This window comes from Sinocyclocheilus anshuiensis, unplaced genomic scaffold (assembly GCF_001515605.1).
Source record: "Sinocyclocheilus anshuiensis isolate Anshui unplaced genomic scaffold, SAMN03320099.WGS_v1.1 scaffold487, whole genome shotgun sequence".
In the NCBI taxonomy this organism is placed as follows: Eukaryota; Metazoa; Chordata; class Actinopteri; order Cypriniformes; family Cyprinidae; genus Sinocyclocheilus; species Sinocyclocheilus anshuiensis.
Genome location: NW_015548240.1, coordinates 1,667,842 through 1,691,100, shown reverse-complemented (window position 1 = coordinate 1,691,100; position 23,259 = coordinate 1,667,842). Strand labels below are relative to the sequence as shown.

General features: G+C 38.6%; 1 protein-coding gene across 1 annotated transcript in view; it reads right to left on the bottom strand.

Moving 5' to 3' along the window:
- Window positions 1-1,145: 1,145 nt before the first annotated feature.
- The window catches only part of kif16bb (kinesin family member 16Bb), a 42,705-nt gene continuing 20,591 nt past the window's right edge, over window positions 1,146-23,259 (bottom strand). The window contains exons 13-20 of the mRNA XM_016442227.1: window positions 15,378-15,497; window positions 15,155-15,206; window positions 14,925-15,062; window positions 10,668-10,750; window positions 8,778-8,839; window positions 5,161-5,239; window positions 1,957-3,913; window positions 1,146-1,826 (exon numbers count right to left, since the gene is read on the bottom strand). Of these exons, the coding sequence (XP_016297713.1) occupies window positions 1,678-1,826; window positions 1,957-3,913; window positions 5,161-5,239; window positions 8,778-8,839; window positions 10,668-10,750; window positions 14,925-15,062; window positions 15,155-15,206; window positions 15,378-15,497 (2,640 nt within the window). The 3' untranslated portion in view covers window positions 1,146-1,677. The remainder of the gene's footprint in view (window positions 1,827-1,956; window positions 3,914-5,160; window positions 5,240-8,777; window positions 8,840-10,667; window positions 10,751-14,924; window positions 15,063-15,154; window positions 15,207-15,377; window positions 15,498-23,259) is intronic.

The following is a 23,259-nucleotide window of genomic DNA, read 5'->3' as shown; positions in this document are numbered from 1 at the left end:
AGTTGATATTACTTACAGTCTGCCATAAAAGCAGTTTTTTTCTGTGGGAATCTGTCCTTAGGACAGGGGCTTTTCACTCAGACATATATTTCAAGTCTGAAAAGGTGAAAAGCACTGATTTCTGAGAAAGCACATGATGTACTTTTATTAAATGAAACACTCTCCCTCTTTCACTGGCATTCTGTCAAAGAAAAGCCCTAGCTGATTGCACTGTACAAGCGCCCATAATTTTCTACACACTATAGCAGCATTTTTTAGACAAGGTAGGAGGAAGAATGTCTTCCTCCTGTTCCTCTTCTTCAGTGGCATAAAGTCTACAACGGAACATGACTGGCAAAAAAGGAGGCACAATAGAACCATAACTAATATTTTACACAGCAGGGTCTGAAACAAAAGGGACTGTGAGCTATTAGCTAGCAACGTGATGCACTGAAAACTTAAATGACCCAGCAGTGAAAAAAAAATCTCACCTTGACCCTGGCATCTCCTTACACCATGACGGGTTCAAGAGATTAATACTGATAGCTGCTGGATGCTGCAGGCATGCAACATGCATTTTCTGTGATGCAAGGCTATATGAGTCAAAGACCGGCTAGTGAAGAGCATGAATATTGAAGAGAGGGCGAAGCCGTTTTATGCACTTTTTTTTTTTTTTTTTACATTTTTATGCACGGGTGGTACATCACTTTCCAACCTAAACGATATAACTTAAATTGTGCAATCTTAGAAAATGAACTGCACTATAAAAACATACTGGTGATGCACAGGGCTAAACACATCAAATGTAAATTAGAAGCAATCTCATACTTAACCCTCAATCGGCCCCTGGGGTCAATATGACCCCAATCAACTTTTACTTAGTTTAAAAAAATGGTTCCCTTCATCTCAGTGGAATAAGATTTTGTGACTTTTCAACATTTTATATCTATATTCACATAAAAAAAATGGGCTTGATTCGGTTGTTCTGAAGGTTTGTATTTTTTTTTTTTACAAATCTGTCCCTTGGGGTCAATATGACCCCACATTGAAATGAATGGGAAATGTGAAAAAATATATATATTTTTTTTAATTTGTCAGAAAAAAATAAATAAATACGGCATAAATCTGAAAATTTCCACACAGAAATGAAGGCTTATATTTTTCACAATTACTCTTTCAATGTTTGGGGTCATATTAACCCCAAGGGACTTAAGTGTAAACAGGAAATGAGGGACGATTGAGGGTTAAGTTTCTCTAATTGGCACTGAAGAGAATGAACATGAAAATTAGGGTTGAGTGCTGGTTCTTAAACTTGTACATTTTTATAGATGCATTATACAGTAACTCTGAAACAATAATCATTCTTGATCCGCCCATATGATATTGCCAGACAAACATCATTACTATTGTCAATGCAATCTGAACCAGCCTTATGAATTTATGATCTTAATCATTGGCACTGCTTTCAATGATTACTCTTCCCTGTGTCGGAAAAACTGATCACAATGCAAGTCATATAAAACTTAATGGAAAAGTGACAAAAAAGAAAAGAAAAAACAACAACAATAAAATGTCTTTATTTCTCAAATCCTAGCAGCGCCAACTCATGTCATGTTTCCGGTGCACTCAGCCTTTTTTGTAGTCTCCTGTCGAATTCTCCTCACTGGGCTGTTAATTATTTTGCTGGAAGGTCCTTGATCAAATGTTTGACAAGTTATTAATCAGGAAAGTGGCCTCAGCGGAGCTGCTGAAAGTTAATTTCCACACTTCATTCCGGGGAGATGAATCAGAGTTGGTAGGAGATTGGGCAGCTGCTTCATCAGCACAGCAGACAGGTTGAGAGTGACCTCCAGTACCACCAGATTTCTGAGCCAACACAACATCCAGACGCATACTTCTGTATCCATCTCTGACCAGCACGCAACGAACGTCAGAGCGCTTACACAGGGCTATTCCAGCAGACAGGTTGAGAGTGACCTCCAGTACCACCAGATTTCTGAGCCAACACAACATCCAGACGCATACTTCCGTATCCATCTCTGACCAGCACGCAACGAACGTCAGAGCGCTTACACAGGGCTATTTGCCTAAACTGGGCCTCGTGTGCCACCACAGCTACTGAACATGGAGGTGGATGGTAAACAGCATTTTCCCGCAAGAGACCCAGGTGGGTATCAGTCAGGACAAGCTGGACAAGTTCAGAGTCTATCGGTACCACCTGTGAATCAGGTACAACAGGGTTGGTGTGCAGCTTGAGACTTGATCTCTGAAATCTGACAGTTGTGTAAAGGAGCAGTTGCACATGTGCAAGTGCCGGACGTTCACCCTGCATGTTACCATGTAACAGGAAGACCAACTTAGCCAGGGTTTTCTGGAATGAGCATGTAAGGCGCCCACCAGAGGGTAGGAGCAAATCCTTAACATGGGAGTCCCAGTTTAGGGACAAACGTACCATGTCATTTGACAGCAATGGATGGTCCAGTGCACCGCTGTCGAAAGGGCAAATGACCTCGAGTAATGTTTGGGACAGTTCTTGACTTAAGCTTGCGTTGCAGGTGTGCAGGACAAGTATACTGTTCTCTGTGTTGCCTGTTAGTCTGACAGTCTGCCCAGCAAAACCTATGTAGATCTCCTGCAGTTGCTGAAAGGATAATTCATAGTAAACATTTAAAGAGTGTGTGGGGCTGGAAGCATCAGGCAAAGGATCAAAGGTGATTACCAAAAGCTTCGTCTGGAAAATGACCGTAACTGCGGGCTGTGGATCTGGTTGAGAACAGGTGGCTACACCGAGCCAGTATAGAGCGAACACTCGCTCTTCCATTAGCAAGGGGGCAGGGATGACACTATGTAGGCAGGAGAGAAGCTGTTGAGGTGGAAGGTTCTGGAGATGGAGCAAGGATTCAGGTACAGGGTGAAGTCTTTGGCAGCATACCTTCAGCCCCTCACTTCTCTGGGTGGTCACCGAATCCCCTGTCTGAGTTGCCTCCAAAGCCATTAAGGGGCTCTTCCATTCGCCTGTACTGGATCTTGACAGATCTTGCATGGAAGACAATGCTACACTCTGTTCTCTTACTGACAAAATATCACTATGAGACAGATTGCGGCGAAATTGGGTTGTCTTCAGAGTTGGGTTTGCCTGTGGTCTTAGAGTCAACTCAAATTGGATATGGTGTACAAGAGGAAGATCCTTTACCATTGAGCACATTTGATTGTACCAAGCACTTCCTCTACCACCAGTTTGTTCCTTCAAAGTGTTTGTAAGCACGCGTCCTGCATCCGCCAGCATCCAGGACACTCTTCCTACAAGGCTCCCTAGGCTAGAGCTGAACCCACTTCCCTCTGGCTGGGCTTTGGCTTCTTGGCTCTCAACAGATGTTCTGGATAAAAAGTGCTTGCTAAATTGGCCCCCCATGGTAAGTGGGCTATGCTTCTGTGAAAAGTGCTCCAAGCGAGTCAAGCTAGGGACAAAGGCTGCCCCTCCTTCCGTGGTGGAGTGCCTGCTCTGTATATGGGATTCCTCAGCTAACAAGCTCCCTTCTGAGCCCACGACCGGGTGCCAGAGATACTGCTGCTCGACATCCAGGAATCCAGAGGTCCCGTTACGACACTCCTGAAGTAACCTAGTATCCCAGAGTTCTCCATTCACCACTGTTTTCTCCCCCTCCAGTTCCTTATCTGTCACGTCCGCTAACGGAGTTTCAGTTTCTGATTTATGAGGGGCTGAGTGCTGCTTCTCCCACTGGATGTCGAGACTTGTCTGAAGCGACTTTCCCAGACTTTTGGCATCTCCTGCAGGGTTGTTAGTGGCACAGTGCTCTATAAGTGCCCTGGGCGTCTCAGGAACGTGCTGAGACTCTGAAGGTCCACTGAAACTACTGTCTGTATTGTTCTGAGGAAACAGTAAGTCTGTAGAAGCAAGAGATGTGGAAAATATCTGTAAGGAGAAAAAGGGAATAGTGTCGAGAGTTTAGTTATTAGGTCACTACATTTTCCAATACATTTCAATAAATATATAGTCTATTCATGTTCTCAAAATTCTACTTTTATGCAAATGTTTTGATACATTTTTATTACAGTTACTATCTATTCTAAAGTCTATCTCTCAGAAGTGTGCTTTAAAAGCTGTGAAAAAAACCTCTCGTCTTGCTCACTTCTGTTTATCTTGCAACTGTTTATCTCTGTTTAAGTGGACTAAACACTTCACCCAATATAAATAGAAGAGTCGGGCTAAAAGCAGTGAGACATAATTGGTTGGAAACACCTGCTTCATGAATCTTTATATTTGTTAGGAAGGCTCTACATGCTATTTGCGTTAGCTGCTTTTTGACATGAAAATATGATTAAGCCATTGCTTTGATGCACTCTCTTTCCAGGGGGAGGCCATAAAGTCATGTAAAACACATGTAATAGGTATAAAATGTATACATCATAATCAATGCTAGCTGAGAGTGGAAAAGCGGGCCTTTACAAGTGAAATATTTGGCATTTTAATTATTTCCGTGGAAGGCAACTGAAGCTTGAGGCAGTCAATTCATATTTGTAGGAAAAATAACATCATGTTTCTGTGGTAATAAGAAACAACCCCCAATAGCACTGTCTGTATTTAAAATAGCTTTGATATACAGTAAGTTCAACCCAACATTATACTTTGGATGTCATTGCTTTATTTAAAAACTGAGCCAGTAGCTGTATTAATTAGGGTCTAATTGATAATAGTAGACACAGTGTGGCTAATATTCACATAGTCACTTTATTATCTGAACAAAATAATGAGCTGCTCTTTTGCTGAAATTAAATAACATGACAGGAATAGGACAGTATGTTCATAGCTCAATTGGAGGCTTCCGACAGACAATTTACATTAACATTTTTTAATTCTGAAGTGCAAACATAAAAACAGCTCTGACCCCCACTAGATCCCTGAGGCAGCTGCATTGCCTTCAGGCAATGGTCAACTCCATCTATGCTTATTTTTCAAAATGGTGTATTCTTAATATTATGTCTCCATACAGAAGCCCTAAAAAATGCACTATCCAGCCAGTCACAGGCACAATGTAGCACTTTTTTCCTCTCTTAGATCTAAAGTACAGTTTTTTGAAGAGCAAATTTAATTCAGTAGTAAACAGATATACTAGTGAAATAGCTATAAGTGCAAAGTGTAGACTAACAATACACGCTTACCCTGTGACTCTCTCCTGAGAGACAACTGCTTTTTAGTGCTTCTGCGTCACTTTTGGACTGGTCAGGAACCTTTCCGGAGCTGCAAAGGGAAACATTTTCTATTTTAGATGATACAACAATATAGAAATTCAAAATCTGTAATTATATTACAAGGATTAAAGAGGGGGGGGAAAGGCATATTTCTTCTAAATGATATTTACACTGAAGCATGGTCACAAAAGAGCGAAGCAATTAGGTTTATATTCAAAACCATGCTGTTGTAGTCTTTGTTTTGAAGAGTGATTTTAATTATTTTTGCTACGGTCTTGACACAAGAGACCTCCAACAGGCGGCAAGGCAAAAACACTAAACTGCACAATGTCCCGCATCTCCAAAAGCGTCTGTAAATGTCTGGATGTGATTAGGGCCACTCAGCTAGCTGTGAAATTAAATAGAATGTGTGCATGTAGATTTGAGGATTTACATACAAGCACTTCATTCTCAGTTCGTTCGCACAGGGATGGAAAAGCAGCTTGGTGGGAAACGAAGATGACTTTCTGTCAAGCTCAACAGGATTCTGGACAGAAAGCCAAATATTTAATGGAGCCTCGTACACAACTTGTTGGATAGCAGAGTGTGTACAAGTCAAAACCCTGTAAAATGCCAGAAAAGCCCCCAGTAGAAAACAACAGCAGGGTACTGATCTTATACTCGAGCTTGGGATCTTGAACAACAGAGCATTTCAGACACAAAGGTAAATACAACATATTTAGAATGCAGGTCGCAATGGCAGTTTCATACAGTGGGTTAGGGATGTAAAATTTTGAAATAGATTTTTTTTTTAATTTAATGCAGCATTTTACTAAGGAATCATAATTTGTCATAGCACAAGTTTACACCAGCAAAATTAGTATGGATTTTTATAGCATTTAGTAGTGCATTCAATGGACATGCTTGACATAGGTACACTCCAGACTACAGACACAGTGCAGCATTTGATAGGACATTGAAATTCTGAACCTTGACTGGTGCCACAAAGAATCATCCTCTAGGTTTCTACCCAAGCAGTGTGACTCCTTTTGGTCTGTCTCCTGTATAATCACCTCTCTATGCATCCTCTCCTCCTCTCTACACACTGTCTGTGATCTTTTCTCTCCCAAAGTCTCTGCTGTCTTTCTGTCATCTTCTGAGTTTACAGAGGTGGATTCTTCCACTGATATTCTCGCTTCTGCAAAGGCTGAAGATTATCCACATTTTCTGATGCCCTTTGGGGCTCACAAAACAATTAACAACGGCATTATCTTCATTATTTGCGTAGTAAATACTTGCTGCATCCATTTTTAACATTGAGCTGTTACAATGCAAATAGGTATGAATTCTAAGACAATTCGGTGAAAGAAGCAATGGCAAAAAAAACTTTTTTTTGTACTGGAGAAACATTCAAATAACTGTGGCAAGAACTAAAACTTTCAATCAATGACTAAACAAACACCAAAACTCAATAAAGAGCTACATCAAATACCCTAAGCTGCAATATTTCAGGACTGTGCACAAAATGTGCAGGTATAATCAGAATTTAACTTCATCCGATATAAAAAAAAAACAGTCAAGTTGAATGGAAAAACAAAAAAAAACAAAAAAACTACAAATTATAAACAGCTATTTGTGTCAAAAAGGTTTTCGAACTGGTTATAAACAAAGCAGATATTTAATGTTCTTGTTGTTGTAGTGTTAAGGAAACTATTGATATATGTGTGTAATCTTTCCTTAGGAAATTGTAAAACTATAAAATGACAAAAACATGAATCCCGAACTACCGAGACCCATAAAAAATGCTTGATTTCGTCTTGCCTAGCAAAACTGTACAGGGCAGGCTATAAATATATAGTACAAAACTGACTTGCCGGTAAATTAAAGCATATTTGGACAGTGTAATGCTTTTCTGTTTTTGCTCTGCTTGTATTTAGCAGTGTTTGATGTGTGCATCAAATCCTATTGGACCGTTCTGATGCTTTTGCAGAAACCAAATCCACAGTCTATCAATGAAAGCCAGAACGAAATAAATTAGCAATCTGCTCGGCTTGCGGTGCTCACATCAAACACACAAATCCATTATCTATAGAACGCTTTGAACAACAAAGCCAAAGACGACCGAGCAAACAAACATTTTGTAAACACCAACAATGGAACAATTAGGGGGAACAGCGTGCAGAACATTGCTGAAGGCATCTAAAGCGGCACACATAGATTGGGTGTACATGTGAAGAGCCTGGAGGTTCACAGATGATGCATGATGTCTCTCGGCTCCAGCTGCAAACAGTAGCATGTCAGAAAGAAGTCTTCCAGCTGGGAGTTGGGAGACTGGGAGCTTTCTTCATTGTCATATTTGTCGCCACACAACACGGAACAGCCTAAAAACTCTCTAGTTGTCTTGTCACATGTCTTGTTCTCTTTCTTTTCAAACTTTCTTATATGTGTGGGAATTCTTGTTCTGACTAATACAGGGGTATCCAGTCCTGCTCCTGGAGGGTCAATGTCCTGCAGAGTTGAGCTCCAACCTGTTCAACTTAACACAACTGCCTGAATGTTTCCAGCAATCCGGAAGACCTCTCTTAGCTGGTTCAGGTGTATTTAACTGGGGTTAGAGTGAAATTCTGCAAGAATGTGGCCCTCCAGGAGAAGGATTGGACACCCCTGGACTAACACGTCCAGTTACAAACACTTTTCACATTTAAACATACACCAGCTTTTGACATGGTTTGCCATCCATTTGATTTGCATTTTGCATTCAGAGTAAACACACATGATATGCTACTATATCAAATTATATAGTTAATTTTTTTCACTAGATGTTTGATATATAACTTTATATAATGTTATATAAATGTTGTATCGTCTAATTATGTGTCAAAATGCGTTGTATTCCTACACAGCAGACCACATCTTTCGGTAATGTAGTTTTTTCTTTAATTGTGTCTGTCAGCCCAAGATTAAAAAAGGGACATAAAATTCACTGTGAATGAGAGCCAAAAAGAAATTAATAAAAATGTGTGGAATTAATTCAAATACAGATGCTAAGCTGCTGATTTAGAATACAGCTGAGAAAGACTTATTTCAACTCAAAAACAAAAATCAGAATTGAACTATTTTTCAATAGAATCAGCGTGAGAATCACTACATTTTAGAATATTGAAAAAATCAATATTGAAAAGCAAAACAGTGAATCTGTTAACTCCTTTACAATCACCTTCTTTTCATCAGAGGCTATGTTAAATTTTTTCTTATAGAATTCTAAACGATTCACTTATGGTCCAACCCTTTTTTAAAGAGGATGACAAAATTCATCATTAAACTCTATGTGAACATGCAGAAAAATGCAAAATACCTTGTTAGTCTCATCCTAGAAGAAACTAAGGGTGTCCTAAATGTGACTATCTATATCCATCTAGTCCAAGTCTAGGTTCATAAAAAAAGTATTAAGTGAATCATTAAAAGTTAATTTTTTCCTAGATAAATGGAGTGCAAAATATCTTATGGAAGAAGATAAAGCTACCATGCTGACTAAACGTTATATAACATAATGAATCAGAGGATGGATGGGGATACAGCACAGTCCGTCTCACAGCAGGTGTACTCACCTGAAATGACTGAAAGACTCCACAGAGAATGCAGTGGAGTTACTCGACACGAAGAGCCCAGACTGTGGAGAACATACAGACAAATGGATGGTTGAGCATATACACACAGCACTGTGATACAAACCACTCTCACAACAGAAAGACAGCTGTTTCTAACACACGGCAATTACAGCACACTAATTAAAGCAAACATGCCATTACAAAACACTACAAATCACCATCATTTAATATCGAAATGAGAGAGTAGAATGCGAAGAGACTAGTAAACATGATTGCAACGTGCCTCAATGAGCATGGAAATGAAACACCTTTTATAGCAAATCGTCTTTGTTCTAATAAAAGTTTAAAGAGATCATTCATACAAAAATAAAAAATGTCATCATTTACTCATTGTCATGTTGTTCCAAATCTGTATGACTTGCTTTCTGGCGTAGAACACAAAAGGTGATGTTTAGCAGTAAGACTGAGCTGCTCTTTTCCATAAATTGAAAATGGAAAGGGACCAGGGGCAAAAAAGCACCATAAAGATGGACCATAAGTCCTCTGAAGCCATGCAATAGCTTTGTGCATGGACAAAAATGAAAGGTTTACTTTCACTGTATGGAAAACATACATTACTTTTAGGTTCCTCTCAAGACAGAAGTCATACAGGTTTAGAAGTGATGAATGATCTAGTTTATACATCCAAATCTGTCAAATATGTTCAAACACCTTTGAATGTACACTAATGGTGCAACTTCAATTTCAAAAGATTAAAATATAATTTTTTAAAGTTGCATTTGAAATTCAGTTGTCTGAAAAATCTCAGGTAGACAAGTGTCCCCTCTGTTTGAATCTGCAATTTGTGAGAAGAAAACACTTTTTTCTAGAGCAGAAAACAACTTTATCTTCTCCAGAAATCCCTTTTTGTTCAGAAAATTTGATGCCTAATGTGGCAATTCATCTTCAATTGAGAAAAAGAGGCAAATATAGACATACTATTTCATGTTGTTCACTTTTACTGTTAAGTTTTCATAATACTGATAAATAACCATTTCAACCTGATTCACTGGCTTGTTTTACATCATCTTAACGTAAAAATTCAGTCATAAGATTCATCTGGGCACAAAACATCAATGGAAACAGCCCTCAGAGGACGTTAGTATATGCAAGCAGTCTTCAAACTATTATATGCCATTGTATAATATGGAAATTAGCAGTTTGCCTGAGTAAAAACAAAGTTTCGCACAACAAAAATGACTGAATGGTGCCGCTGAGAGCTCCGTGAGACAAGTTAACAGTTGTTTGTGAGCATAAGAATAGTTCACGCAGAGAGAAGGCGCTGTAATCTCCGTGCACAGAAGAGGAAACAGCTGCTGTCTAACTTTACAATGAGAGACTTAACAGTCAGGAAATATTTAATTACCTGTCACAGCAGTGAGAGAGAGAGAGGAGAGAGGGAGGGAAAGTTAGAGAGAGTGTCAGAGGTTGGCGGAGGCAGTAAGACAGAGGAAGTGAAGGTGCATACTTGCAAACCAAACGACAGAGACATGTTCGGCTCTTATCAGAAGACACTGAGGTGCACAATTACTTTACCTCTCTGAGGAAATGAAGAAAAAAGGTGTAAAAGATAAAAAGAAAAAAGAAAACTGGAGCTTTGCAAACATACCAAGAGGGATTTATCATTTTAGCTTGAGGGAAGAGTATATGTGCCTCTTTGAAGAAGAAAGCTCTTGTTCTACCTCGCATGGAGGAGCACGCAGCCAATTGGCATAGCAATTACAAGTGAGAGCGGTTTCTGATGACTTGCATTTTTTAACATAAGTTTGTAATTCTGCTCACCCTTTATCCAGCAGCATTTTAATACAAATTTTTTACAAATAGCTTCAGAAGAGGTTGAGTTTCCCCCACCTTGCGTTTCTCTCGAAGTTGAGCTGCTTCCTGAGGATGGTTGAAATGGAACATAATGGCCTTTCCAAGCTGTACGTTCACTCCTGATTAATACAGAAATATAAATATATAGTGAAAAATACAGCAATAATTAAGCAAGATCAGTTAATTAAGACACAACATAGGCAGCTATTTTGCAAAAAAATCCAAATAAAAAAATCATCTGTTGCATTAGAGAAATGCAAAGACTTGGCAGCCTGTCTGGTTTGCCATTATGATCTATATTTCTATATTGGTGCCTCTCTGAAAAATACTACGTTTCACAATTGTGTTTCACTTTTGTATGGTATAAATAACTGTTTACCTTCACAATAAAAGCCTAATAGAAGCAGTCTAGGAAACACAAATAATGATAGATAGACATGAAAAGAGAGTAAATATGCAATCCTGTCCATTTGGCCAACCTATCTCTTTCCTTTCTAGTAAACACATTATGCTAAACGTTACTGAAACGTAACTTTCCCGGGGGATTGTGAGAACGTTGAATTCTTCCTGGAGCAGATGCCCATTTCTCTCTTTCTCTCCTCCCTCTTTCTGTGGTGAAAAAAACTAATCTTGCCTCTATTAATGACTTCCAAGGGGTGACAAAGTCCTTGAAAGGCCTGCATCAGATGGATTTGGGCCATGGTTGCTGTGGAAATTACTATAATTTGTTCAAAGGAAATGGCTTCAGATGCCACCGTGTCTAAAGAGGGGAACATTGGCAAATTGAAATTTGTGAAAAGGAGACTAGTATGGTTCTCTCACTCTCTTATAAGTCTCCTTCCTTTAGTTGGCTTTTCTCTCTCTTTTTTTAATCTTACACCCAGAATAGATCTAGCTTGTTTTGTCTGAATTCTGGAGGTTTTACCCTTTTTGAAAGGTTAATCCCACACATGCACTTCAAACCCCCTCTGCACTCTATCTGTTTCATCTGCCAATTAACTGCGGGTCGGGTGCTTTGTACGCCAGAGTGTTAACCTCAGTCATGTTTGGCTGTTCTGGAAGTGCCGCGAGTCTCACTCTGAGATGAGAGTCGCTCTGGTGGACATGTACAAGGATAGAGGCAGTAGGGTGGGACTGTTTCACTCCACGGCCTGGGAATGCAGAGAGGAGATCTGAAGTGGCAAGATGCAGACATACTCAAAGAGCTCCTTTGAATTCCAGTTAAAACCAGAGTGTTTGATATGCTTCATATTTTCTATATATATATATTTTTTTTTTTTCAAAATTCGTTTGCTTGTACAGTTAAGGTTCAACAATAAAATTGATTGTGGCTCTAAAATCTGATTGGATGGAACCCATTATATGCTTCTGTAAATAACAGAGCTACAGAGCTAATAAACCAAACTGTTTATGAAGAGTTCATTTGCAAAAACAGATAACTCCATTTTTATTTATTTTCAGAAATCATGTTTTTTTTTATTGTGCATACCAAGTAATATCAATCATTCCATAATAATAACTCAAACAAATACAGGTAACTTGCTAAATTAAAGTTGATTGAAAGTATGTTTTTTTTATATATATATATATATATATATATTAAAGGTTTGTTTTATAGCAACAGCAGATAACTGTGAGCAGGGTAGGCTATGACAGCTGTCATATCATACCCTGCCATGCCCAGCTGATGCAAAGAATAGAATTTATACCTACACAGAAGAAAGCCCTGTCTAGACTCTGCCCCAGTATGAGCTGTGTTGAGCTATTCATAAGCCAGTTTGACAAAAAAAGATTAAATGTAGTTGCAATAAATGTGTTAAGAATCCATACTACTGCATCAGTGGAGGACTATTATTCTGCTGCGTGATCTAGATTATGTTACCTAGATTACATTACTAACTACAGTTTTCATCATGTAATCTGTAATCAAATCTACCCAGCACTGATTGGTACCAAAGACTATAGAATACCCAAGACGTGTCACTCGTATAGTTTTGAATTGGGAAAAATGCAACGCTCAATATGGCCGCTCAATCGCAGGAAGCCCCGCCTTCTGAATGAAAGAGCCAGTCGCTAATTGGTAAAGTCAATGCGTCACTGCAGCTGTCGTTAGAAGTAGTGATGGGAAGTCCGGTTCTTTTCCGTGAACCGGTTCTTTCGGACAGTTGGTTCTTTTACGCCCTAACGTAATGACGTCTTTCTCGATGACGTAATGATATCAAGTCTATCATCCCGGGCCGGGATAAAAATACACATTCAAATATATAAAGTCGGTAATCATAACTTCAGTCAGTTAAAACATCATAATCATGATCTGAAAAGTTTACAATTAAGTTTTGCAACTAAGCACCCAAATACAGTAACAGGCAGTGATGTGCATAGGAGGATTTAAGTCTTGAAGATATAGTAAATAAATTAGTTTTCATCAGCGCAGAAACCATAATCCACTTACTATACATAATCCATTGCGATTTATTTGTTATTAAATAAATTTACGTTTCGCCAGATTGCCCTTCATTCAAGTCTTCGGTTTACCCGCGCTCATAACATTAGCACAGAATCAGTTGTCCAAAAGAACCAGTTCGGTTCAGACGTGCTGTGTCAGTCATAGTAGGCAATCTGTTCGGTAGCTTCACGCTGAATCACGCATGCGCCATATCATCAGCTCATCGGTTCTCAAATCGGACGTGTCCAAAAAAACGGTTCTCGGTTCAGTATACTGGTGATCCGACGAAAGAAACGGTTCTCGGTTCAGTGTACTGGTGATCCGAAAACCGATGCAACTGGTTCTTGACTCGAGAACGAGAACCGCTCTAACCGGCACGCTGCACGCACGTTCAGTATATCATCAGCTGCCCTACTCGTGTTCATGTTCTATTTATTACAAACTCAATTTCTGAATGTGTCATCGTTAACTATAATTAATTACAGTACAGGTATTTCATAAATCATCCCTTATTCCTATTAAACATAGAGTCTTTATTATTGTCCAACTTCCCTGACAAACCCCTTTGGCCTAAAACCTAACATAATCTTCAACTGAACAAAGTACACAGATTAGATACATTCATCTTTTTTAAAAAAGTAAAATAAAATATATTTATAAAATTTCTGATGTTTAACAAAATACTTGGATAACATGCTTTTCGTCCTCTTGAAAAATTACACGCATGCTCAGTATCATCAGCTCATCGGTTCTCAAATCGGAGGTGTCCGAAAGAAACGGTTCTCGGTTCAGTGTACTGGTGATCCTTTCAGTCCGATTTGGTGAACTGGTTCAACTGGTTCACTAAGAAGAACCGGTTAAATCGAACGATTCGTTCGCGAACCGGACATTCACTAACAGGAACTATTCGAGCCGTTCATGCCAGACTGGGGAGAGAGGTGTTGTAATAATGTAAAATATGTGGAAAAATCATGTGTTTTTTGAACAACCTAGTATGAGAGCCTGTTCTAGTACACCCCCAAAACAAAATCAAGACTTTGTAAAAGAGCATAATAGGACCCATAGGAACAAAAACACTCGTTTAATCTTTGTAATCTCCTCAGATGACAATCTAGATGCCTGACAAACGTTGTTGTTGTCATCATAGACTGTATGGTTGTGGTTACACGCAATACAGGGAGCAGCTTTTCCCTCACCATTGTAACGTGCTGCTTTTGCAAAGTTCCGTGAATAAAGTTTCAGCTTTTATTTTCCTTTTACGCAGTGAAGAAGATATCACGAGTTCATCAAGTTCGTCGAAATTATCCATCCTCGATCACTTCAGCTTTGACGAAACTCTCAGCTAGCGCGTCTTTTCAAAGTGACTGGCAGCCTTGTCACCTGACCTGAATACAGCGCGCTGATTCGCTAAAATGGATTTGTGAACTCGCAATGCCTTGAAAGTGGACAATACCGGCTTTTTTGACAAAATGTGTTTAGGGTTCAGATCACGCTGTATGTGGAGAATAATGCATGGCACTATATATGTTTTTTAAAAGTGTCGTTTATCGGTTTTTGCAAATGAACTCTTCATATGTACAACAGTTCTTTCTGGTCCTCGAATCTGATTAGCTGATAAGAGTGTGATATTCTATTGATAACAGAACTCCAACCTTTTTTTTTTATTTTATTTATATATATTTTTTTGAACAAATAAATCCAGCCTTGGTGAGCATAAGAGCATTCTTTTTTAAAACATTACTCTTACTGAACTCTTACCAACTCCTAAAGCCCTTAACGTGAAAAAATTACAGCATCTCATAATTTGTCACAGATCTTACAAAAAATGAGACATAACAGTTCATTACCCTGGGACAGAACATATGGCTGGGTCACCTCCACCCCATTAATTGCACACCTGGCTCCTGGGAGTGGCATGAGTGTGACGGTTCCTGTCTGGTTCTCGAACACACAGTGTTCTTTCTGAAGAGCTTCACCATGGAGAACTGCAGAACAGAGAAACCTCAGAGTGATAAAGACTCTGACATTGCCGACAGCTTCCTGTCAGGAACAAAATCGATGTGGATAGAATACAGACCTATATCCTGCTCTGGCTCAGTTCCTCCAGCCCCAACTGAAGTTCTACCTTCCTAAACAGCATAACAGGGAATGAGTAGAAACCCCACAAGAGCAAATAACAATTCAAACGATCCTCTAGTTATTGACAAGAAATGTTGCTTGGGCAAAACTAACAAAAATCAACACGTCAATGAGAGATGAGTTCAACTGTACACGTTGGGCGTACATGGGGTGCGGCTTACCTTTAAATGATAGAGAACAACCCCTGTGCTGAGCCGATCTTCATCAATGCAGATTAAATAGGGCATTTGCGAATCAAGTACTACACCAATACCCTCTTTTCTGAGAGCTACTGTATCCTCCTAGATAAGAAACATTAAAGTCAACAGAGAAAGTGAGATGAGATGAGACTGATGGGGGTTGGCAAGAAAGATGATGAACTAAACCATCAGAGAAAAAAAAAACTCAAAAAAATGTTTGAAGAAACGGGACCAGTGCATACAACTGAAATGACAGACATTTAATTGTAAAGCATCAGAGCAGAGGAAACAGTGTGTGTGTTGTTTATGACTTTGTCTTCATGCCCCAAGGCCAAACAGAATAATATCTGGCTTTGGCTATATGTCGAAAGGTTGGGGAAATGGGGATGCTGGGAGAGAGGGAGGGATGTGAAAATAAGAAGAAAACACCATTAATCATTTAGATCACTATGGGTCCATCTCAAACTCTCAAAGAATTTGCAAACGGAAACCACATTCTTCCAAACCGATCTCAGAGACGTACTGTTAAAACAAGGATTCATCACAACAGTCAATACTTTACATGTTCAGAAAATAACACTACTAAAATACACTTGGTATTTGAGGTATGACAATTCCAATGTGTAAAAGACTTGATCCTACTGTAAAGCTGGAGCTCAATATCACAGATATTTGAATCATTTGTGAAAATATTATAGGGACATGCTAATAGTCGTGATGAAGGTGTGAGAAAGGGGACTTGTACAATCTCCCAGAAATCAAATACTGCAAGAAAAATTTGAAAATGTGAGCTATCATTATTAGGCAGGAGGGATTTAGGGCAGTTTTGTTGTGACTTGTGGGATGTCACTGACTGTACATGTTCCTTATAAATTAAAACAAGATTAAAACAAGACGGTTATTCCTTAGCAACCACAATCCAGTTGAGTTGGGCAATAGAAAAATGCAGATTTGATTACAAAAAATGCTATACCGAATAAATAAAAGACCATTTTTGACATATCTGGCTTTAAAATGCAGAATTTGCCCACCAAAGACGTGGTATTCATGCACCCAAGCGCTCACAGCTTGTGAAAAATGTTGAAATGGTGTCGCTATTCTACGCATAGCTTGTGATTAATGCGTTGATATAGCACAGTGTTGACGTTTCGATTAAAAATCATTACACTCCAACACCAACACTCCCCATTATAAACTTTAAAAGTCAATATTCACAGGGAAAATCCATTGGACTTGGACTGGAAAGGGAGGGACAAATCTAAATATGTATTTAATGACATTTGAACAGCACTTCACAGGACAGTAATGATAAGCAGAACAATTATTCTGCTGTGCGGAGCATCTTTTTTCTTAAATATGGTAGCATGTGTCCATGTTATGCCTCTTATTTCATTCTCCACAGAGATGGGAGGCACTTGCATATTCACGTTCATGCGTGCCATCAAAGCGCACATATTCTTCAAAGGCCATTTGACATCCTTGATGGTACATGCAGATAGAGTATAAAGATTAATGCATGTTGGCTCCAAGGGAGCCACTATCACATATGAAATAAATTCAGCATGCAGGATTTAGCATGTTCATTTTCAGGATGCAAATCCTAGACATACTACGTTTGCGAAAATCCTTGCTGAAAAGACCAACTTAGGGCAATATGAATTTCCAGGCTGGTTTTTCCTGATTAGTGTTAGTTTGGTTCTGGTCTAGTTGGTTAAACCAGTCAATCCACCAGGAAAGTTAAAATAATTAAAAAGAAACTATCTGGGTAGACCAGCACACCAGCATCCAAGAACATCATATGCTGTTTTTTCCCACAAACTAAGGTGCTATATCCCACAATACAACAATTCAGCTTTTAAGGAAAATGGTGGTCATTGTTTGATATTACAGGTTTCATGCAGTATACCATATTTTAGGAATGCATAGGCTTCAAATTTTTGTATAACCTCAACAAAATAAACAAAACCTCTATTCATTTTAATTCCTATATTTTATCAGGGTCTGTCTAACTTTGAAACATTTTCATGCCATCCACATTGTATGCAAACATCACTAAAATGGTAGAAAGTGTCATGCTTAATCAAATAAGCACTCTGCTTTGAATAATGTGTGCTTTCACCGGGGAAAACGCTTCTGTTTCCAATACGAGAGAGGAAATAATGACAACAATCCACCTGACTGAACAATGAGAAAAGACCTTCGGATGCCCTGCGCATACCGACACAGCACAACAAAAAGAAAAACACTTGCATACCAATTTGCCTATGAGGATTCATTCTAAATGGGAGAGGGTCAGAGGACGTCTTGAAAGGAGTTTTGGACTTGGGCAGAGTGTTAGTATTAATTCAGAAATTTGGAGACTGGCGCATCAAAGGTTTTCTCTTCAGAATGAAAGTTAATGTGCTTTGGTTCACTGTGCCCACTGACCTGAGAACTCAAATGTCTTCCATTCTCTGTGAAACAAAAGTTCTGCTTTTAAACTTCTTCCTGTGTATGTGCAAGTGATTTTACTCATATTGTTTCAAACCTTTATGACTCTTAATTTCCACAGAACACAAAAGTATGTGTTCTTTGATGCTTGCATATAGAACAGCCACAGACTCAGCACCCGCCTACTTCCACTCACTACTACGAATCTACATCCCCTTCAGAAGTCTGAGATCCGCTAGTGAGCGACGCCTCGTGGTACCATCACAGAGAGGCTCAAAATCACTTTCCAGAACATTCTCGTTCACCACTCCTGGCTGGTGGAACGATCTTCCCACCCCTATCCGGAATGCTGAATCCCTGACAATTTTCAAGCGACAGCTGAAAACCCATCTCTTTCGAAGCTACTTGACTTCATCATAAAAAAAAAAAAATAATAGAAAAAAATCTCTCTCTTTATTTATTCCTTCTCTTTCTAGCTTGTACTTATTTGAACAATGTCTAAGAACTTGGTATTACAACCACTTCCTGTGTCTGTTTGCCTCTTTAAGAAGAATCGCTTTATGTATCCCCCAATTGTAAGTCGCTTTGGATAAAAGCGTCTGCTAAATGACTAAATGTGAAATGTGAAAAGTAGAAACTATGAATAATGTCCCTGCTGCTCTTTCCAATGCAAATACCATGAACAGAAACGAGTTCTAAGCTTCAAAAATCATGCAAAAGCATCTTATAAGTTGTATACAATATTCCAAGTCTTTTGACCAGATCATTTGAGTCAACTCAAAAAATCTATTTAGCCTGATTTAGGATAAACTGATTCATTTTAAAGAACTGAGTCAAATGAATGATTTGTTCACAAATTGGACATTGCTACTTCTCTCATGAATGAGTCTCAGATGATTCAGCGATTCATGACTTAAAGGGGACATCGGATGCAAAATTCACTTTTACATGGTGTTTGAACTTAAATGTGTCTTACACTGAAAAAAGATTAATTGAATTTACTAAATTTTTTTTAAGGTAAGTGGTTGCAATCAATTTATTTTAGCTCCATTTAAATAAACAAATTTAGTTGATTAACTTTCAACATTATTTTTTTTAATGTAGCTAAAATAAATTGTTTGCAACCACTTACCTTAAAAAAATTTAATATCATTTTTTTCAGTGTAGCAGTGTGTACACAACCACCCTAATGATAAAAACCCACCCAGTGCTTTTTTTTTAAATCCCCACAAATCATAAGCACTTTCTCAGATCAAGCCGTTCACAGATTTGGCCGTGAACCGTATTGACCCGAATATAAGACGATGTTTTTTTCTTGGAAATACATCTGAAAAAACGCTGTCGTCTTATATTCAGGGTCTAGACTTTGACATGTCAATAATACACCCACAACAATAGGTGGCGCCAAATACGCATAAAACAAGTGTGCCATGAAATACGTAATGTAATGCGTGTTGTAAAGATCGCGACCAAACTCCCTTTGTGATTTTAAAACGTAAGACAGTACCCAGATTTGAAGACTACAGTAAGATTCAACTTCTACTGTTAATAAGATTTTGGTAGGCTACTATTAGATGGATAGCCTAAATGTCCTAATTCAGATGGGCTACCTGTTTTTCTTTTCTTTTTTATGGTATATCAAAAAGTGTATATTTTTTAAATGTGATTGTTGGTACATTTTACCAGTTTTTACCATACTTTCAAAACAAAAATTAAAATAGGAAAAATATGCAATATGAAAATAATTGAAGACAAAATGTGTTTTACTGAGAAAAAACAAGATTTGGTTTTTAAAAAGCCTTTTTCCAAAAGGTACATCTGGAAAAAGGGGGGTCGTCTTATAATCAGGGTCGTCTTATATTCGGGCCAATATGGTATATATGTACCAAAGTTCAACTCTCAGGGAAGAAGGAAGCGGGAACCAGCAAAATTTGCTTTAATAACTAAATAAACATAAACAAAACGAAACGAAAGTAAGCGGCAGCTGCATTACGGCAGAATCCAATGTGTATTGTGTTTGCGCTCTGTGTTTGCAGTGTTGAACATTGTAGCCAATCACAGACATATTTGTTGGTTTCTGGTACGCAATGGCCAATCAGTGGAGATTCAATTAGTCAGAATCCACTCACCGCTCAAAATGCCAGAGTTCTTGTTCAGTCCTGAGTTCTGGAAGGTCGCGAATCCTCTCATTATATAAGAACAAAGTGTAGAGGTGATGGAAATAAGAGATTAATTGTACCGAGAGTCATTGATTATAACGGAATTTTCGGAGATTGCTGGGTTGCTGTGAACAGAGCTGTTTCTGACCAGGTAAAAAAGGTGCTGTTTTACACTACCATTTAGAATTTTAACCCAAGTATGTTATAGACTTTTCATGAAGACCCTAAAGAATCATACCAACTTGTGGAAAATGGGCATCCGATGACCCCTTTAAAATTTGGTCCATTTCTCTCACAAAAACACTGAATGACTTCAGAAGGCATGGAATACAAAGCTCCTATGGACTAATTTTATGATACTTTTATGGTGCTTTTTTTGTTATTTTAGAGCTTTATAGTTCCAGTTTGCATTCATTTTAATTTTACTGAAAAGGGTAGACAGGAAAAAACTTGTACAAGGTTAGAACAATATGAGGGTGAGTAAATAATGGAACATTTTTTTGGTGAACTGTTCATATAAGGCACCTTAAAATAATCAATCAAATAACCTTCTTAACAGCATGCTATTTTTTTGTTTTAACAAATGTGGGCTTTTTCCCCCTCATCTGCCATTCCTCCTCATTCTCTGCCTCTTCAGATTAGAGAGCAATGTGTCTATTTCCACCTCATCGACAGCAGCAAACGGAGCAAAATCCTTTTCTCCTAACGAAGAGGGAGAAGCATTGATTGTGTCGAAGGTCTTCTCTCCACACTTAATTAAATTAATTCTTCCAAGACTTCATTAGATGAGAGAGAGATTGAGAGAGAAAGAGAGGGAGAGGCAGGGAGATAGATAGGAACCATGTCGGCAGATTAATGTACTGTATCACTTTTTCAGAGGAGAAGGAAGAGAGAGAGACAGAGCAAACCTGGGAGCAAGGTACCTTCTGCCCCTGAGAACTTCTTAAACATGGTGTGTGTGGTGGTTGTAAAATGACATGCACTCTAAACTAGATTTGGCTGGCATTTAAAAGATCATCATAAAACCGCTAATTTATTTCACTCTCTTGGCAAATTTAAGGTGGTTCTGGTGCCAAAGACTTCAGCTATTTGATGCACGGAATGTGGTCTGAAAACAAGGCAGAAGCACCGAGTGAAGATTAAAAAGAGCTCTAAATATATAAGGGTTGAGAGATCAAGAGAGGATAAGAACTGCAAAATGGTGACTATAAAAAGAGGGAGAGAGAGAGAGAGAGAAGATAAAGCGGGTAAAAGCAGGAGATAGTATCTTTTGTTATTGTATAGGGCAGTATACACAACAACAATAACAAAGAATAATTCCAGTTTTACATTCCGAGTAATGCTTATCCATGCAAAACCTGATTTCGTGATGCTAGGGTTTTATGGTACCAGGGTGTACCATGTAAAATAAGTTGTATTATGTTGCTATGATGTTCTGAATGGATGTTAGGTAGGTTAGCCAAGTCAAAAGTGTCCATTCCCAAGAAATTGTGGCCCTTAAGTATGACTCAGATTTCTTTTTCAAAGCAAATCTGTGGGATTTTCCGTGCAATTTTATTATTCATTTGCTTTCAAAAGTAACTGCACACCTCTGTTCTACAAACCATGTGATTTGGGGTATCATTTAAGTTCACAAACAAGACGGGTTATGCCCTTGAATTTATTACTCCGCATAAGCAGTCTGTTCAAATCCCTGACTCCATGTTAGCCAATTGCTGATTGACCAATGAAAGCGTATATTCCTTTTTGCTTTCATGGCTTGATATGGTTCTCAGATTGATGTGACATCCATTAAAAGAAATGCTACATTATCTATTCCACTTCATCAGGTTTAAACTGGACGTGCGCAGAGCTCATTAAAGGAACGCTTAATTATTGCCATTCGCTGTTTATTTCCATCCCATTTTATTATCTGAAGGTATTTCACACCTATCCAGGGCTGAAAAAAAGAATGTGTTGTAATCACAACACGGCAATTAAACAGTTGTCATGCATAATTAAAGAGTGTATTTTAATAAACATTGAAAGTGATAAAGAAGCGAGAAGAAGAAAAATGAAATTCAGAGAAATAGGAAGGGTGGGAGGAGGACAGAGAGACATTTAATATATAAATAAATACTCTTCCAGTGCCACCTCAAGATGAGAATGAGCGCTTGTGTTTGTGTGTGTGTGTGTGGCTCCGGGGATTTGATGCATCTTTTTTTCAAAATGAAAACAAATGGCACAATCGACTGGAAGATAAACTGCTCTGGTTAGGCCACCATATCTGTCATCAATCCTCGCTATTCCCTTCAGTTCTGAATGAGCACTCCTAAATTAACAAATGCGATGAGGGCACATCACCTCGCCAGCTGCTGAAGACTGGGACAGCCACTGGACAGAAGCAAATTCCCTCCCTCACACTCTCTTTCTGTCTCTCTCTGCGAGTCCACTATTGAACCACATCTCCTTATTAACTGCTGTCTCCTCCCCACCCACCCGGTAACCAATCTACAACGGCACAGCTGCATAACTTTGCATTCCAAATCTGCCTCAGAAAGCGAATTAAGATTCTGTTTACGTTCCAGAGCCAGAGAATTGCCGTCACTCTCTAAAAGCGTCAATTTACTCCTGTGAAGCAAAGGAGTATCAACTAACTCCTGTATCAACTAAGTTAACCCTGAGCGTGCTGAAAGACTGAAAACTGAAATAGTCCGAAAAGGCAGAAAAGAGATTTTACTAGTTCAAATAAACCTGACATCTATCAAAATATCACTTCCTATATTATTACATGATTGGTACTATACTATTTAATTCATACATTGGTCATTTCATATAAATATTCATTTTAATATATAAAACACCCACACATTAGATAGATAGATAGATAGATAGATAGATAGACCTAAAAACTAAAATTTTTAGCACAAAACTAAATTTAATTAATCTAAAATTTGAGCACTTTGATTTTTTAGCAAAGTGCTGCACAACAGAGGTTTACTGTTTAAATTAAAACATTGGAAACAAATGTTTGATTGTCCTTTAAAAAAGTAATGTTAGGGTGCTTTCACACTTGTTCCATTGCCTGATCCGACACATCAGCAGTGAACCATACCAGAGTTCACTTGAACTGTACCCCAGACCACCCTTTTTTTAGCGGACTCGGCTACGGTTCGCGGGTGCGCACCCGAGTTCGGAAGACAACGTTCACATCATCCAAACGAACCGAACTCTGATGTCAATCGAACCCGGGTGCGCACCAAAAGTGCTAGTGTGAAAGCACCCTTATACTATGC